Below are 17,766 nucleotides of genomic sequence, written 5' to 3'. Positions count from 1 at the left end.
AAAGTCAGTTCTAGAACATGCAGATGGTTATTTTTTAAATGCTAATTTTAATTATAGTTAGTTTTATTTTTTTCGGTTCCCTATTTTATTTTTCACATTTCTATCCAACTGCACTCAAGCGATACTTGTCAGATTACGTAGAATATAGAACAGATAAAAACATCCATGATTTTGGAAGAACCATTCTTCCTTGGGAAAAAAAAGTGCTGTATACTTAGCATAAAGCATTGCTAAGCAAAAGTCTCTGTTGCTTTACAAAATGAAAAGATTTGTATAAGTCCATCCTATAAATTCCTTCTTTGAAATAGACTTTTCTGCATTCAAATGAGATTGATTCCCAAATGGATGTAAGATTACAGCCTCAGCATTCTCTGCATGAATCTACAACGTTAGGGTATTTTCACACAGGAGGCTTCTGATTATTGGAACTGGATCATCAGAGTTAATCTTCCAGGAAATGGATCCTTCCTGCTCTGCTTCCCACTTGAGCTGCACAAATAAAATACAAGGGAAATACCTTAGCATTATGTTTGAAAACAGCCACGCTAAGGTTGGTTTGAAGTCTTGTTAGTGAGAAAAAAAACCCCACCACCATTCTCTTCCTTTGCAGTGGCTGGCTTGGAGGAACAAAAATCTTCACTGCTCAAGGAGATTTCGATTCTCAATCAGCGCCACACAAAGGTACTTTTGAACAATCGGGGTGTTTCAGTGGCCTTTCTCACCTCACCTCCCTTTCTCTTTCCAAGCCAAACCACTGTTACACTTCCTCTTCTATTTCCTTCAGATGGTACAAAGCTACAAAGAACTGAAATCACAAAAAGCAGCATCAGCTGGTCCAGGACAAACTAATACTTCATCCACAGAAGATAAAAGGTTTGGAAGGAGGGAGGAAGGAGTGTGTGTGTGTGTGTGTGTGTGTGTGTGTGCGCGCGCGCGTGCATGCAAGATTTTAAGACCAAAGCAGAAAAGATGCCGGGAGAAGTTGTGAGGTAAGGTCAGTACCCTTTAAGTGGCTGTGACATCTTTTCCTGAGTTGTGGCTATGTACTCCTGGGGGAAATTTTTTTTGTTGAGGTCTGAAAGCACTGATAGTGCTCATTTCAAAAGAGCTTGTTGGACTTAATTCAAACATGTGTTTTCCTGAGATAATTGCAGCTCAGGAAAAGATACCATTTCCTTAAGAAGGTATTGACAAGGACAGTGTCTATGCCCACTCTCCTCCTTCAAAGCCACTTCCTTTTGCTTTAGATCCCCCTCCCCTTTGCTGAAAGGGAAAAGTTGGGATCTTCCAGAGAATCCTTAAACTGAGTAGAGTCTCTCTTATTGTCAAAGAAGAAAATTTTGGTCCATGATCCTGGCTCAATTCAACAAATGTGACTTCATTGTGTGTTACTGAGTAATGATTTCCTACTCCTCAACTTACAACCGTTCACTTAGCAACCATTCAAAATTGTGACAGACACCCTCCCCAAGATACTTGTGCCCCAATTCCAAAGTTCCTATTACTGCAGTCCACTTCATCCTCCCAGTCATGTGACCACATTTTGGTGCTCGGCAACTGGCCTGCATTTACGGCTGTTTGCAGCATCACGTGGTCACATGGCTTTTACAATGCTTTTGCCAGAACCCTTCTTTTGGTTTCCAGGAAAAATATCCCCCTAGTGAACAATGTTCATAAAATCGGGTCCGTCACATGATGACCATCACGGCTTACGAAATCGGCAGGCTCTGTTATGGTTGTAAGTTGAGAACTACCTGTAACAAATTAAAATAATAAATCAATAATCTGAAATTCCACAATGGCCGGGTGAATTCTGAGATGATGGGGAGTTGAAGGGTGTCCCAGTTATCCTCATACCGCAGGTGCCAATCCACCACTGTTGTTGACCATTTGCAATGGAAGGAAAGACCTCTGTGGTTGCCCAGCATTAGCATATTGAAATAAAGGCAGCTCTGAACTGTGGCCTGTAACACACAGGCAACTGCCACAGTTTGCACATATTCAAGATTAGTTAGCTATGTGTGTGTGTGTGTGTGTGTGTGCGCGTGCGTGCGTGCGTGCAGTGACATTTACCTCCTCCACTGCTATGACAATTAGTTGTTCCCAAAACACTGGGTAGAGATAGATTGCCACTGAGTCCTTTAACTACCTTCAGAAATCATGCAGAGCACTGCAGAGAAAGCCCTATTTGGTGACAGGTTTACTGTATTTCATTCAAATCTGGCTAGTTTGCCTTCTCTTGCCTTTTAAAAGGATAACAAATAAGTCTCCCAGGCCATTAACAACAGCAATAAACTATTCATCTTTCTGTTTTTATTCAGTGTATTATATTGGTACCCCAAAGGTGTTTTTTCCAAAAGGCAACTAGACTTTCTTAGTTTTTCTTTCCTTAGAAAACATTTTGCTTCTCTTCCAAGAAGCTTCTTGGAAGCTCAGTTGTAACTGACTGTTGGGGAATTGATGGATTTATATTCTTTGCAGGCATCTTGGTCGTTAGCACTCTACATTTTGCAAATGACTGCAAAGAATACATATCCTTCCATTCCCCACAAGTCAGAACTGAAGAAGCTTCTTGGATGAGAAACAGGCAATTTTCAAAGGAGGAAAAAACCCCAAGTCCAGTTGTCTTTTGTAAAAAGCACCTTTGGGACAACCACGACCTACGTAATTGAGACTCTTCACGGACATATATTAGTGCCTCTTTAAAAATGTTTTTTTTTGGGGGGGGAGGAGGCAAGGAATAATGTATGCCTATTTTAATTGCATTGATAATTAGAGTAGTTTAACTACCTGCTTTTGAGGGTGCAAAGAGAAAATATCTGCTGCAAACTTCGCATAGACGTCAGGAAAGGCATCCAGACAGTAAATGCTCAGCTCTATTCAGTCGCCCCAACTCCACCCCAAATAAAGGGTCATTAAAAAAAAACCACCCTACTGCTTTTAAGTAGAGTGAAAGGTATAAGAAATGGCACTGACTGATCGAAACTTTCCAAGACATTTAAACAGACCAAGACAGACATGAGAAAATCAAGATCTTTTCCTTCTTTCTCCCTCAATGAACAGGCCGAAGCCGCCACCAGTTCGTGTACCTCCACAGTTTCTATCAAGTCCCTCAGACTTGAAGCCTCCTGAGTCCTCAATGGTAGGTGGATTCCGGTGAGGGTTTAAACTCTGATGGCCACGGTGATGGCTGAGAAGACCAGTGAGAAGCAGGGGTATTAAGGGAAGCCATAAAACAAATTCTGTTTTTGCTCTCAATCTGCCGGATCTTTTTAGGAACATGGAGAAATGAATGAACTTTCTCATTCAGAGAAAACACCCCAGAAGGTTGCAGAAAGAAATGTGTTTCCCTTGGCACAGGAAATGGACATTCAGCCAGGAAAGGATGGTATGAAGGAGATTTTCTCTTTCTCTCTTTGGTAGGATCAGTTTTAATCCCAAACTAGATTAAGACAGGTCCCTGTAGATTAAGACAGGTCCCTGTGGCTTTCTTGGCAATATTTTTCAGCGCTTGTTCACTACTTTCTTCTTCCTAAGGTTGAGAGAAAGTAACTAGGCCAAAGTCACTCATTGGCTTTTTGTCCCTAAGGCAGGACTAAAAATTCATGGTTTTCTAGTTTCTTGCCTAAATGCTTTTAATCCTACATCATGGATTTGTGGATTTCTGGGCATACTGGGGCCAACATTTTTTTCCTGATGGTAATTACTTTCGCTCAGGAATCGTCTGCTGGAGGCTCAGACAATAATGAGAGCTGAAACTCTGTCAGCCGTAACACCAAGAGCCAATTTGATCTAGGCACTAGGCTAGAAACCAGGAGACGGTGAGTTCTAGTCCTGCTTTAAGATGAAAGCTGGCTGGACCAGTCTTTCTCTCAGTCCAATTCATCTTGTTGTTTGTGTGTGTGTGTGTCTGTGGGGGGAATAGGAGGAGAAAGAAAAATTAGGTATGTTCAGCACCCTGAGTTATTCATAAAAACAATAAAAGGCAAGATAATGAATGAATGAATAAATACAAATATCACTTTTTTTTCTTTTTCTGACCCTCTTCTTCCTCCTTCCCTCCCCCCCCCCACTGCTTTCTCTTTCTGGTATTCTCTTTTCTCCTTCCCCCAAATAGCAAACTGCAAGGAAGGGGCAGGTAAATTTCCTGAACTAATTGATTGCCAAAGTCACAAGCTAGATGTGCGTCTTTGAGTTTAAGTTGCTGATCCCCCGTCTATAACACTGTGCTCTTATTTGCTTGGCAGTATCTCTCAGTGGGCCTTGAGAGAGGTCCTTCTCCACCTGTGCTCTGACAACAGCCAAAAACTGAAGTTACGGCTTTTTCTATGCTCCACTGACTTTAACAAAGAGCTGTGGTGGTGCAGTAGTTAGAATGCAGTATTGCAGGCTATCTCATTGCTCACTCCAGGAGTTCAATTCTGAGCAGTAGCCTTCCATCCTTCTGAGGTCGATAAAATGAGGATCCAGATTGTTGGGGGCAATATGCTGACTCTAAACCGCTTAGAGAGGGCCGTAAAGCACTGTGAAGCGATATATAAGTCTCAGTGCTATTGCTATTGGAAGTCTCACACAGACCAGCTTTGAATTGCTTGCAGTGTGAGTAATAGAGTTCTGAAGTGATAGAGTGGGCTGTGTAAGTTTAGGTTAGAAACCATTGTGGGATGCCTGCCGAAACTCTCTCTGGCTAAAGGCTCATACAAATGAAAGCAAGAGGGCTGGACGGAATATTTTTACAGGTAGTTCTCAACTTACCATAATAGTTGAGCCAAAAATATCCATAGCTAAGCGAGGCAGTTGTTAAGTCTGTTTTGCCCTTTTTTACAACCTTTCTTGCCACAGTTGTTAAGTGAATCACTGCAGTTGTTAAGTTAGTAACACAGTTGTAAAGTGAATCTGGCTTTCTCACTGACTTTGTAAGAAGGTCCCTTGATCCCAAGATACTGCAACTGTCATAAATATGCACCAGTTACCAAGCATCTGAATTTTAATCACGTGACCATGGGGATATTCAATGGTCATAAATGTGAAAACGCTCATAAGTCACTTTTTCAGTGCCATTGTAATTTCGAACAGTCACTAAACGAAAGATTGTAGGTTGAGGATTACCTGTACAGATCCTTACTTAAAAGTAAATCTAGGAATTCATTCTCGCTGGGGAATTGTGGGAGTTGAAGTCCACACATCTTAAAGTTGCCAAGATTTGGACTCTGCCCTAAAAACCTGGGCAAGAGAGATAATAAGAATCAAGAATAATAACATATTTGTGATTTTCCCTTTCTTTTCTCATCAGCTTCTCCTAGTCAACCTGGCTTTGATTTGGATGAACTTTTAAGCTCTACTCCAGAACTCAAATCTGACCCCCAAATGCAAAACAGGTAAGGAAAATGTATTCATTAATTATACTTATACGTGGAAAGCACAAGTTGGACCACTATAATTAATATACACCACACTAGTCATACTTCTCCAGTGGAATTAAAAAAAACAAAAACACCTAGGTCAGTGATGGCGAACCTTTTTTGGCTCGCGTGCCAAAAGGGGGGGGGAGTGCAGGGGGGTTGCACACGGGCATGCCACACCCATAATGCAATGTGTGATCCCCAGCGTGCATGCACGCATGAATAGCGCTCCCCCTCATTTTTTGCATGCTTTTTTCACCATCCCCAGGCTCCAGAGGCTTTATAGGAGCCTGGGGAGGGCAAAAACTGCGTCCCCGTCCCCCCCAGAGGCCCTCCGGAGGCTTCAGGAGCTTCTCTGAAGCCTCCGGAGCGCAAAAAAACGCCCTTATGGGAAAACCGGAAGTTCAGGAACAGAACTTTCTCATAGGGCCGGTTTCAGCCTTCGGGGACCTTCAGGAGGCTTCCCTGAAGGCTCTGGGGGAAAAAAAAGCGACCTTACCGGCAAACTGGAAGTCACTTCCAGTTTGTCTGTATGGCCGTTTTTTGTCCTCCACAGCTTTCAGGGAAGCCTCCTGAAGGTCCCTGAAGGCTCCGGAGGGCTAAAATCTGCCCTACGAGCAAACCGGAAGTCCATTCCCGAATTTCTGGTTTGCCCATAGGGCCGTTTTTTTGCACTCCGGAGGCTTCAGGGAACCTCCTGAAGCCTCCGGAGGACTTCCAGGGGGGCAGGGGGAGGCTGTTTTCGCCCTCCTCAGGCTCCTATAAAGCCTCTGGAGCCTGGGGAGGGTGAAAAATGGCCTCAAAAAGAGGCTGAAGTCAGCTGGCCAGCATGCATGAGCGCGCTCATGCATGCTGGCCAGCTGACAGGGCAACGCCTCGCGTGCCCTGACAAATGGCTTCGTGTGCCACCTGTGGCATGCATGCCATAGGTTCGCCAACTCGGACCTAGGTCTTTCTTTCCTGCCATCTTTATCTCAGCATGATCTTAATCTCATCACCAATTATCTTCCCTTTCTGATCTCTTCATCCTTCTGATGCTATCGTTCAATGGACAGTTAGCTCTTCTAGGCATCCCAATTTCTGTTTTGGAGGATCATGTACCATTGAGTTTGATGGCCAGACAGGTAGCTTTTCTCCTTTCACACATGTCTTCTGCAGCTGCTGTTTTGAAACCATTGCAGTCTTGGATGTAATGCAGTGTTTCTCAACCTGGGTGACTTTAAGTCCTGTGGACTTCAACTCCCAGAATCCCCCAGCCAGCTGGCTAGGGAATTCTGGGAGTTGAAGTCCACAGGACTTAAAGTCACCAAGGTTGAGAAACACTGATGTAATGGGAAAAGGGTACAACGTTGAGGAGCAGGAGGAATTTTTACACCAAAATGACGGCCAGATAAAAGAAATTTGAGACTAGGACAGATATGTAATTTGAGAAAGTGTCTCAGACATGACCCTCCCTAGTTCTCATTAAGATAAGGTGTTTGTGTGTGTGTTTGAGACTTGCAGGGCTCTGTTACTGTAACCTTATTAAAAGTAGTATTAACTTGCGTGTCTTTGGTTTCCAAATTTGATAATCTTAGGAGGACTGATAACATCCTTGCAAGTCTCAATGTGCTTGCTTTCTCAGGTTACAGTTTTGGTTCTAGATTCTGTTTTTATCTGACCTTTATTTTGATTGTGGCTCTTCCTTCTGTTCCTCAAGGTTATCCCTACCTCATGCATGGGATAGACCAGCGATGGCGAACCTTTTTTGGCTCGCGTGCCATAAGTGGGGGGAGTGCAGGGGGGTCATCTGCGGGCATGCCACACCCATAATGCAATGCACGACCCCTAGTACACATGCACACTACAGGCGCTCCCCCCCCCCCCCCATTTTTACATGCTTTTTTCGCCATCCCCAGGCTCCAGAGGCTTTATAGGAGCCTGGGGAGGGCGAAAACAGCCTCCTCCCCCCCCCCCCTGGACGCCCTCCAGAGGCATCAGGGAAGCCTCCAGACAGTCCCTGAAGCCTTCGGAGCGCTCAAAAGGATCCTCCGAGCAAACCGGAAGTCACTTCCAGTTTGCTCGGAGGATTGTTTTGAGTGCTCCGAAGGCTTCAGGGACTGTCCGGAGGCTTCCCTGATGCCTCTGGAAGGCGTCCAGGGTTGCAGGGAGGCTGTTTGCAGGGTGAAAATGGCTTTAAAAAAGGTTGAACTCAGCTGGCCAGCGCGCGCATGTGCGCTGGCCAACTGACAGGGCAGCGCCTTGCGTCCCCTGACAAATGGCTCCGTGTGCCACTTGTGCCACGCGTGCCATAGGTTCGCCATCACTGGGATAGACAGAGAAGTAACAAACTGATGGCAACTGAGTCCAAGTTCTTCTCCAGGGACCTCCCTCAACATAGACATCATCCCTTGCCCCTTCACTGATTTCTATTTAGTGTAGTGTCAGACATGGCTGTGTCTTATTGGCAGGATGGAGGTGGGTGGGGACTCTTGTCTATTTGTCTGTCTGTCTGTCTCTCAGCCCTTTGAATACCACCCTCGAGCGCAACATGGTCTCCCTTTTCGCTGAAGTTTCAGGCCTCAGCCCAGACCTCCTCACTGATATGGATGATGGTGCTGATTTGCAGGGTAAATATAATGTTTCTTTCTCCATTTCCCTCCCACTGGGATTTAGAATTCAGGATTCCTAGCTTGATTGTCGTTCCCAAAGAACCCTGTAGCTTTCGTGCAGTGGGACATTCTGATTTGCATGCATGTCAACTGATGTCCATGCCTACTGTTTTTGTAGGGGATGCCTTAGAAACCTTGATAGCAGAAAACACTCGGCTTCAAGAAGCACGGTAAGACCAAGGATCTAGTTTGTCATCTCAAATTAATGAAAGCCAGAAACCTTGTTAAACATAGACTTGAACCCACTATCCGTAAAACTGTTCATGTTTTAGTTGGCTTTAGAGTCATGTCCTTCTTGATTTTGAAGCTTGGCTTTAAAATCTTTATGTCCTTGGCCATCCCACCTCCAGAATCGCTCTGGATACAGCCCGCCGCCATCTTATTAACCGTGTGGAGGAGCTCAGCGAAGAGCGTGAATCCTTACGGATGGAGAATGAGAGATCATTGATTGACCTGCGTAGCAGCCAAATGCAGCTGAAAGAAGCTGAGTTGGAAATTCTTCGGTAAATTTTGGCCACTCCCCCATATTTATCCCACCTCTTTGTCTACAAAGGAACACTGGATTTGATCAAACAAAGTATAGCTAGACCTCCCTTACTGGCTGCCTCATGCAGCTAGTCAAAATTACGATGGTGCCGAAAAAATAATTTTGTAACCAAGGCACACATTTATGATCTTCACAGCATTGCTCAGTTATTTGAGCACCACTACAGTCATTACTTGTTATTCAGTCCTCTGATCAATTTTGTTCTTTCCCCATCTCCAATTGCAGACCAAAGGGATTGGAGAGGAAGGGATTATAGGAGAGTAAGCACTCACACAATGATGAATACACATCAAAGGAATACACTAGAACCAGCTGTTTGCCTGGTGCACTTGGGGCTTAGAGCTACATGCACACTAGGACTAGCATATATTTTTTTACCACTGTTTAAATGGTGCATCGGTTGTCAAAATACATATTGTCTAGAACAGTGATGGCGAACCTTTTTGGTGCCAAGTGCCCAAAGTGAGTGCACCCCCAAAATGCAATGTGAGCACCACCACCACCCGTGCATGTGTCCCACCCCCGCACATGTACGACCCCCAAATGCGCCCCGTGCATGTGCGGCAGAGACCTGGAGACCAGTTGGCTGGTGGGAGGTGTGGCACGTGTGGTGGAGCTGAGCTGGGGTGACGGCTGGCATGCTCGCAGAGAAGACACTGTGTGCCACCTGTGGCACGCATGCCATAGGTTCGTCATCAGGGGTCTAGAACATCATTCTAGAAAGACATTCCCTTTTATTTTAGAACTGATGGCTAAAACAGGTTTTAAGATTGAGAAGAAAGTAAAATATCTGGGTATTGTATGTTATTTCAAAATAATTATGTTAAGATATGGAATTAAAATATGTTGAGGTGGGAGAAAGTACAATTGTCATTGCTGAGGAAATTTCTGTGGTAAAAATAAATAAAGACCAGTGCTTTGTCAAACTTTTCATCCTTGGGACTTTTAAGATGTGTAGACTTCAACTCTGAAAATTCTGGGAATTAAAAGTCCACATATCTTAGAGTTGTCAAGTTTGCAAAACACTTGAATAGACTATTGTGTGCCTTTCAAAGTTTATGTTGGCTGCCTTTTCATTCTTTTTTTTAACCATCAAGTATGTCTTCATTAGAAATTAATGCATGCATATGTGGGCACTGAATTGGTTATGTGATTTCAGATTCAGTTCTAGGATATTAAACATCTATGGATTTAAAAAACAAAACATGTTTTCATTTTTCTCTTGCAAACTTTGGATTTCAGGATCCGGCAGGAATTTAAGGAATCAAGGCGCTCCAGCGAGGAAGGAGAGGTAACCACTCAGGATCCTCATCCATACCTGACAGGGGTGTTGAAGTCTCTGGGATACAGAGGCAAGAGTGTACACCAACCCAGTGCCCTCCAGCTGTGTTGTGTGTTTCCACCCAAATACATCTGTCTGGTAAAGTCTGGGGACCTCTACATCTAGAGAATGCTAAGCTGGGAAGCCTGGGCTACTGGTGAAAGAGGATTCAGAACTTTGAATGGCCATGAATACCTGAGCTATTGAGTCAAGGCTTGCCATTTCCTCCACAGGCTGAAGCGGGGCTGCCCCGAACTCAGAGGTTCACCCGCGCGGAGATGGCACGCGTCGTGATGGAGCGTAATTTGTATAAAGAGAGGCTGATGGAGCTACAGGAAGCAGTTCGACGGACTGAGCTTCTGAGGTGAGCCATATTCAAGATTACGAGAGAGAGAGAGAGAGAGATGGGAGAGGGGAGAGAGAGAGAGAGAGAGAGAAAGAGAGAGAGAGATCTGTGACTACACATAGTCCTTGACTTATAACCACAATTGAGCTTCAAATTTCTGTTGCTAACCAAGATAGTTGTTGAGTTTTGCTCCATTTTGTGACTCCTTTTGCCACAGTTAAGTGAATCACGGCAATTGTTAAGTTAGTATCATGGTTGTTAAGAGAATCTGGCTTTTCCATTGACTTTGCTTGTCAGAAGGTCACAAAAGGTGACCCTGGGACACGGCAACCATCATAAATACATTCCAGTTGTCAAGTGTCCAAATTTTGATTACATGACCATGGAGATGCTACAACAATCATGAGTGTGAAAAATGGTCATACGTCATTTTATTCAGTGCTTTTGTAATTTCAAACAGTCACTAAACGAATGGTAAAAAGTTGAGGACTATCTGTATCCTGCTGTCATGGTCTTTGCCAACCCTTCCAGATGAACTTGGGAAATAATCCTCCATTTGATTTAAAACTTGTCTTAACCTAGCCATGGCTCTTTCTAAAACACTTGGGTTGCTTCCTAACCAAGCTCTTTGGTATGATTCAGAGGTGGGTGGGGAATTTTTCATCCCTCGCTTCTGGTCTGAAGATTTTTTTAAAAAAGAATTTTATTGGTTTTTAAACATTTATAGGGAAGGGTAGGTGGATATACATAAAAAATTTTTGGCAGCTACATCGTGCTGAAAGTAGAAATCTCTCCAAATCTCACAACTTTTACAAAAAGGAAAACAAAAGATAAAAGATAAGAGAAAAAGCATCTTGTTATACATTGTATCAACCATATGTTCAATCATCTCTTTTACCACTTTCTAATATATCAACAATTACAATAATATTTCAAATACCTTTATTTTTGTGACCTGAGTCTTTTCAATATTGCTCCCTCCCCCCTGTCCTCTGGCGGAGCCACAGCCCCTCCCTCCCTCATATCTTGTTTATTATCACCTTTTTCACTACCTCTTATGGTTTCGTCCTCTAGGAGGGGACTGTGTTTTTTCATGAAGGCCTCTGCCTCCACAACTGAATTGATTCTAATTCTGTTTCCCTCCCAGATCAACATTCCTTCTGGCAATAACCATCTAAACCAAACTCCTTTATTATATAATTTCTTTGATTAAGGAGGAATACTTCCTCCTCTTATCTCTTATTTTTTTCAGAATTTGTGTAAGAATTTCTTTATATCTTAGTGGTCCCCCTCTTTGGGCTCCCAAAACCTCATCCCTCATGGTCTTCCTAAGAAATTTAACGTGGACTTCCCTTGGAACATTATGTGTTCTGGCATATTCTGAATTGATTCTATAAACCAGGTCCATATCCCACCACAACTGTTCTTTATCTCTCTTAATGTATTCTGCTAAGATTGTACACATAGTATCCTTAAGATTTTCATCTTCTGTCTCGGGTAGGTTCTGGAATCTGAGAAAAAGGGACATTCTTTCAAGTTCCATCTTTATCATGAAGTTTTCCAATTCTCTATTCCCCTTCTGAGTTGCCTTCACCTCCTCCCTCAACCCAACCACGCCCTCCTCCAGTACACCAACCCTCTGTTTATTTTCTGTTGTTTGCTGCTGTACGTCTCTGAGTTGTACTTTAAAATCTGTCAGCTCTTTTTTCAGTTCTTCTTGTCCCTTCATAATAGCCTGGAACATTTGGGTAACTGATAAGTCCTTTGAACTCTCTCCAGCCCCTTCTTGTTGTAAGAATGATGAAATTTTTGTCTGTTGGGTCGTTGGGCTGGATGTAGAGGAAGTGGGTGTGGAAGCTGCCTTACCCGGCAGTGGTTTTCTAGGCCCCATTTGTTAAGTTCAGAGATAAGTGTAAGTCTTATACCAAAGAAATGGCGTCTGTGGAATGCGCAGCTGGGTGATGCCGAGGAGGCAGACAAGCCCAGAAGCGAATGTTAATCCTTAGTCACAGTTTCAAGCCAGAAGAAGAAAATCAAATAATCCAAATCCAGAAAGACCACAAAACAGGGGGGGGGGGGCTCCAGGAGACCTTCGGGAGGTAATAGTAATATAAAGCCAGAAATTCCTTCAAAGGTAGTTTCAAAAGGCTAGTTTCATTTATAAGAGCGAAGAAGAAGACGGAAGTGGGCCATCTTGGCTCCCCCTTTCACAGGGAACCAGGGAACAAAGCATCCAAAGTTTCCATAAGGCTTTTAAAACAGCTCAGGAATCACTTCTTGCAATTGTGATGTAAATCTTTCTCATAGTACAAGTGGGTAATTCAACGTTTTACTCTCTCCCTCCATTCTGAGATCGGGAGATAGTCCAAATGCCGCTTTAGCCGAGGGGAGTAAAAAAAACAACCCTCCAATCTTGCAATTTCAAATAGATTGAATCCACAGCTTGCAAAAAGCTGTTGTTCATCAATTAAATGGTGTTAAAAGAGATTAGAGCAATCTTCTCACCTCCAGCACTTTTACTGCAACTTCTGATTGATTATTTCCTTCCGGAATCCATTCGGCGAAGGCACAGGCAGCCGACAGCTGCACTATGCGCCCCCCTTCGCTCCCTGGCTCCTGGGGCGAGACTGGAGACCCCCCGACGGCTGCCACCGCTTCCGGGGGCTCCTGCAAGCCGCCCTACGGCAGGTGGTCCCTCCAAGACCCCCTGTGCTCCTAAAAGGAGCCCACCGGAGAGACAAGCAGCGGAAGACAACATACGTCGCCTCCGGGGACCGGAAAGTGATCTCGCTTCTGGTCTGAAGATTTTGTTCTTGCTTGTTATAACAGCATCAGACATGGTATTCAGCAGGTTCTGACCAGTTCTGGAGAACTGGTAGCGGAAATTTTGAGTAGTTCACAGAACCAGTAAATACTGCCTCTGACTGGCCCCACCCCCAATTATTCTCTGCCTCACAAGACCCCTCTGATCGGGTGGAAATGGAGATTTTACAGTATCCTTCCCCTGCCATGCCCACCAAGCCACGCCCACCAAGCGACACCACACCCACCAAGCCACACCCACAGAACTGGTAGTAAAAAAATTTGAATCCCACCATTGAACAGCATCCCAGGGACAAGGATGGGAGAAGAAGACGAGAGGAAGTCGCTTTTCCATGGCTGATTAAGCTGCTACAGCTAAGAATATGAGTTACTTTGGGAATTACAAATTGGTGATGTTTATATTCCAGTCTTAGCAACTTCTCTGGTCACATTGAGTGTTTTTTCTCCAAGTCCTATTACTAATGCAACAGTAATTGGAACTTTTTCCTTCTATGTTTTTCTTTCTTTAAAATTGAAATACGTTTCAATTTTATTTTTATAGCCCACTTTCACAATCTGAGTTCACTTTGCTGCCTAAAGGACAGAAGTTGTATTAAGGTTTGTTTTAAGAGTACACTTTAGTTATAAAATTTGGAGGACATTTATGGGGGAAAAAACCCTGTAATGTAGGTAATCATTACATCTGTTAACCCAATTTACTTAAAAAGCTTTATTTTTCACCTGATTACATCTGCAGCAAAATAATTAATTATTTTTGTCAGTTTGACAAGTTGGCTGAAAGTAAAGCTGAAGACAGATGACAGAATTATATAATTGGCCCTAAACGCTTCAGTTTGTTCACAGTTTCACTGAAAGAGCTGAGGAAAACAGAGAAAAAAACACTAACAATCATTGCATAGAAATTTTGTCTGTAGACATTGAATCTTCAGTTTCATTTTTTGAACTAATATTACTATTAGCAATTTTTGTTCTTGCTGAATCTAAAATTTTATTTTTATCTTTCTAATTAGATTTCTGATTTTGGCAAGTAAAATTTGTTCAGATTCATACAAGCTTCTCTATTCTTTCTCATGCTTGAGCACTACAATTTCTATATACAGGTAGTCCTTGATTTACAACCATAATGGAACTTGCCCATTATGGTCCTCTGTCATGACAGTCATGAGGCAGATTAGCATGTGACTGGATTATAACCTTTTTTTGTAGCGGTCGTTAAGAGAATGCAGCAGATGTAAAGCAAATGCCACAATCATTAAGCAAACTCATTGTTTGCTATGGGACATTTTTGCTGAAGCAGGAAATAAAACACCAGTTTTGGGCAAAAACATCGTAAATCGGTCGCATGACCATGAGATGCTACAAACGGCCATAAATGTAGGATGGTTGCCGAGCGCCGCAAATTTAGTCATAAGGCAACAGGAGGGAGGGCATTGGGACTTCAGAATTGGGTCATAATCATCTTTTGGGGGGTCTGACATAAGACCACCTGTACTGCAAACTGAAATAGAGAATGGTCTTCCATCACTCAGAGTTGGTCATAAGATGGACGGCTGTAATTTAAATAAATATAAATAAATGACAAGTTATTCTAACAGAAGATATTTTTCCAGATGTATTTTTTTAAGTCACTAATCAAGGCACGAGAGGAAGGAGGGAGGCTGTTCTACCAGGTTTTCCCAGGCATTTTTCTGAATCATCATATCTCTAGTCCAGGGGTCTCCATCCTTGGCAACTTTAAGACTTGTGGACTTCAGTTCCCAGAATTCCTCAGCCAGCTGGCTAAGGAATTCTGGGAGTTGAAGTCCACAAGTCTTAAAGTTACCAAGGTTGGAGACCCCTGCTCTAGTCTGCAATTAGTATCACTCCTAACTGCCATTCTATGTTTTAAGCAGCAATTAGAATAGAATTAGGCTGAGCATGAAATGGTTACTTTCTTCGTTTTTTCTAGCGGTTCTTCAGAGGGAGAGAATGAATGAAAACCGTCAATACACAGAGACAGATGCCCCTCAATAATTATTTGTTTTTTTCTTAGGGCTTCCCGGGAGGAACAAGCGATTCAAATGAAGAAATCGTCATTTTGGAAAATGTAGGTCTACTGCAGTAGTGAAATCTAGCTGTTTTCGAGTGTCCAGCACCGGGTAACACAGCTTAGCAGCCTGAGCTTCATCTTTTCTTTTTCTTTTAAAGCAAAGACAATTTCTCCGTCTTCTGGATGACTCAAATTACGTGGGAGGACAAGTAATATTTCAGAAGCTGCAGATAAAGATTTCTAGCTGGGCAGCCCCAGCTGCTATTATTGCTAGGAATAGAAAAGGGAACTAAACTTTGCATGGAAATGGTTTCTGTGCTTCTGTTTGTTTGTTCGTTCAGGTCACTGAGGTCTCCTGCCCTTCGTGAAGGAAACTATTGCAACCAGCTTTCATATTTTTTTGCTTCTTTTTTTAGGATGTACCCCTTGCCCTTCTCTTTCCTCTAATCATATTGGTTTCCCTCCATCTTGGCAGTTTTGATCGCCTGTTCAACCCATCAGATGCTCCTGAGAGTGCTGTGGCTTCTCCTCTACCACCAGGGAGGTCCCGGCCTAGCCGCAACAGCCATAGGGATTCAGAACGGAACACATTGAGATTCATGCCACGAGCAATCTCACCCTCTGAGTAAGTTTATAAGACTAGAAAACCACGTTCTTAATTTTTCCTACCAGGAGTTCTTGGGAAATACAATGCAAGTGTGTTTGGATGTGTTTTTAACACTAACCTGCTCTGCTCAATTTTGTTTGCCCTGTTTGTTCACAGCTTTCCTGGAGTCCCAGCAAGTTGTGTATTTTTCCTTTGGAGTACATGTAGTTCTTGGCTTATAATAGTGAATTTAGTGACCATTCAAAGCTACAACAGCACTGAAAACAGTGACATAACCATTTTTCACATTTAAGACCCTTGCAGTATCCCTATAGTCACGTGATCAAAATTTGGATGCTTGGCTACTGGCATTTTTTTTTTTTGATGGTTGCAGTGTTCTAGGATTTAGTGATCACTTTTTGTGATCTCCTGACAAACAAAATCAATGGGAAAGCCAGATTCACTTAACAACTATGTTACTAGCTTGACAACTGTAGTGATTCACTTAACAACTGTGGCACAAAATATTGTAAATGGGGCAAAATTAACAATGAATGTTTCACTTAGCAAGAAAGATTCTGGGCTCAATTTTGGTCATAAGTCAAGGACTGCCTGTATTTTTCCCTCTCTCCTTTAATCTAAAAATCTTTTTTTCACTCTAACTGGGAGTGATGCTGTGAGTCTTTATGCAGGCACGTACCTTCTCCCAGAATACTACAAGCTTATCTTCTTTGTAATGGATTGTATTGTTCGTCCATTTAACACAGGGCTGATGGCTCCCCACAGCAGAAGCGACGAGAGCTGTATGGTGAGATCCGCTCACACATCTGGCAGGAACATGGACGGGCACAGATCCATGGGTGGAGCCAGCCAGCTTCATTTCAGGTGAGGATTTTTAGTATGTGTACCGGAATCACATGCTTTGAGATCCCTGCAAAAGTCCCATATTGAGATACCAGTTCTCTTGAATTAATTAGCTTTTAATTTGATCTTATCTACCAAAACACAAGTTATTATTGTTATCATCTATCTATGTAATATTGTACTAAATTTCTTGTTCCCATAACCTTTAATTAGGCAAAATGGTCCATCATAAAGAAGCAGTTTTTGAACAAAGGTACTTCATATGGGATAACTTACAGAATGTGCCCAAAATTTGGGACCTAGGACTCCTGTGGAATGAAATCTGGCAAATTTTATAAAACATTTTATGTCATAAACATTGTTATAAAACTCTTTATGACATAATGCAAAATATCATAAAACATTTCTTCTGCTGATGTTTGATACTTATATTGTTTAACATGGGCTATTTTTAAGACACATACATATCTGAGTGTAGGCAGCACATTAGAAGTTCTGTCACTGCTAAAGATATTCAGGAATCTGGTTAAGGAAATATCTCTGAAAGGATGACCCAACATCCAACAGACACAAGTTGTCTATGATTTAAATGTATATGCATCCCACCACCCATCAACTCTGAGGGGGTTATAATTTTCACATTGTTTTTTTTTTTTAAGAAAACAACCAGTGATAAAACTGAAGAATTAAAAATAGTGAAAATGACAGCATAAAATGGGAACAAAAAACCCCAAACTACCCAAATGAAAGAGAGCTTCTGTCACCCTCACCAAAGGCTCGGGAGAAGAGTACGTACAATTTACGACCACAACTGAGCTCAAAATGTCCATTGTTAAGCAAGACATTTGTTTACGTGAATTTTGTCCCATTTTAAGACTCTTCTTGCTGTGTTAAGTGGATCACAATTGCAGTTGTTAAGTTAGTAACACAGTTGTTAAGTGAATCTGACTTTCCCATTGACTTTGCTTGTCAGAAGGTCACAAAAGGTGCAACCATCATAAAAATACATGCTAGTTGCCAAGCATCTGAACTTTGGTCATGTGACCATGGGGATGCTTCAATGGTCATAACTCTGGAAAATGGTCGTAAGTCACTTTTTTCACTGCCATCGTAACTTCAAACAGTTACTAAATGAATGGCTGTGCATCGAGGACTGCCTCTATGTGTTTTATCACTCCTGACATGGGCAGTGGAGAG

The 17,766-nt window shown here is 42.6% G+C and overlaps 1 protein-coding gene across 1 annotated transcript in view; it reads left to right on the top strand.

The window, feature by feature from the left end:
- The window catches only part of LOC309381929 (C-Jun-amino-terminal kinase-interacting protein 4-like), a 46,042-nt gene that overhangs the window by 3,865 nt on the left and 24,411 nt on the right, over positions 1-17,766 (top strand). The window contains exons 3-15 of the mRNA XM_081933260.1: positions 611-681; positions 785-873; positions 3,064-3,142; positions 3,277-3,388; positions 5,294-5,378; positions 7,905-8,011; positions 8,172-8,223; positions 8,404-8,556; positions 9,843-9,891; positions 10,155-10,285; positions 15,123-15,176; positions 15,595-15,744; positions 16,473-16,590. Coding sequence (XP_081789386.1) covers positions 611-681; positions 785-873; positions 3,064-3,142; positions 3,277-3,388; positions 5,294-5,378; positions 7,905-8,011; positions 8,172-8,223; positions 8,404-8,556; positions 9,843-9,891; positions 10,155-10,285; positions 15,123-15,176; positions 15,595-15,744; positions 16,473-16,590 — 1,250 coding nt within the window. The remainder of the gene's footprint in view (positions 1-610; positions 682-784; positions 874-3,063; positions 3,143-3,276; positions 3,389-5,293; positions 5,379-7,904; positions 8,012-8,171; positions 8,224-8,403; positions 8,557-9,842; positions 9,892-10,154; positions 10,286-15,122; positions 15,177-15,594; positions 15,745-16,472; positions 16,591-17,766) is intronic.

This window comes from Natrix helvetica (genome assembly GCF_964273705.1).
Source record: "Natrix helvetica genome assembly, chromosome: Z".
In the NCBI taxonomy this organism is placed as follows: domain Eukaryota; kingdom Metazoa; phylum Chordata; class Lepidosauria; order Squamata; family Natricidae; genus Natrix; species Natrix helvetica.
Note: the sequence above shows the minus strand (reverse complement) of the source record. Positions and strands in the feature narration are given on the sequence as shown.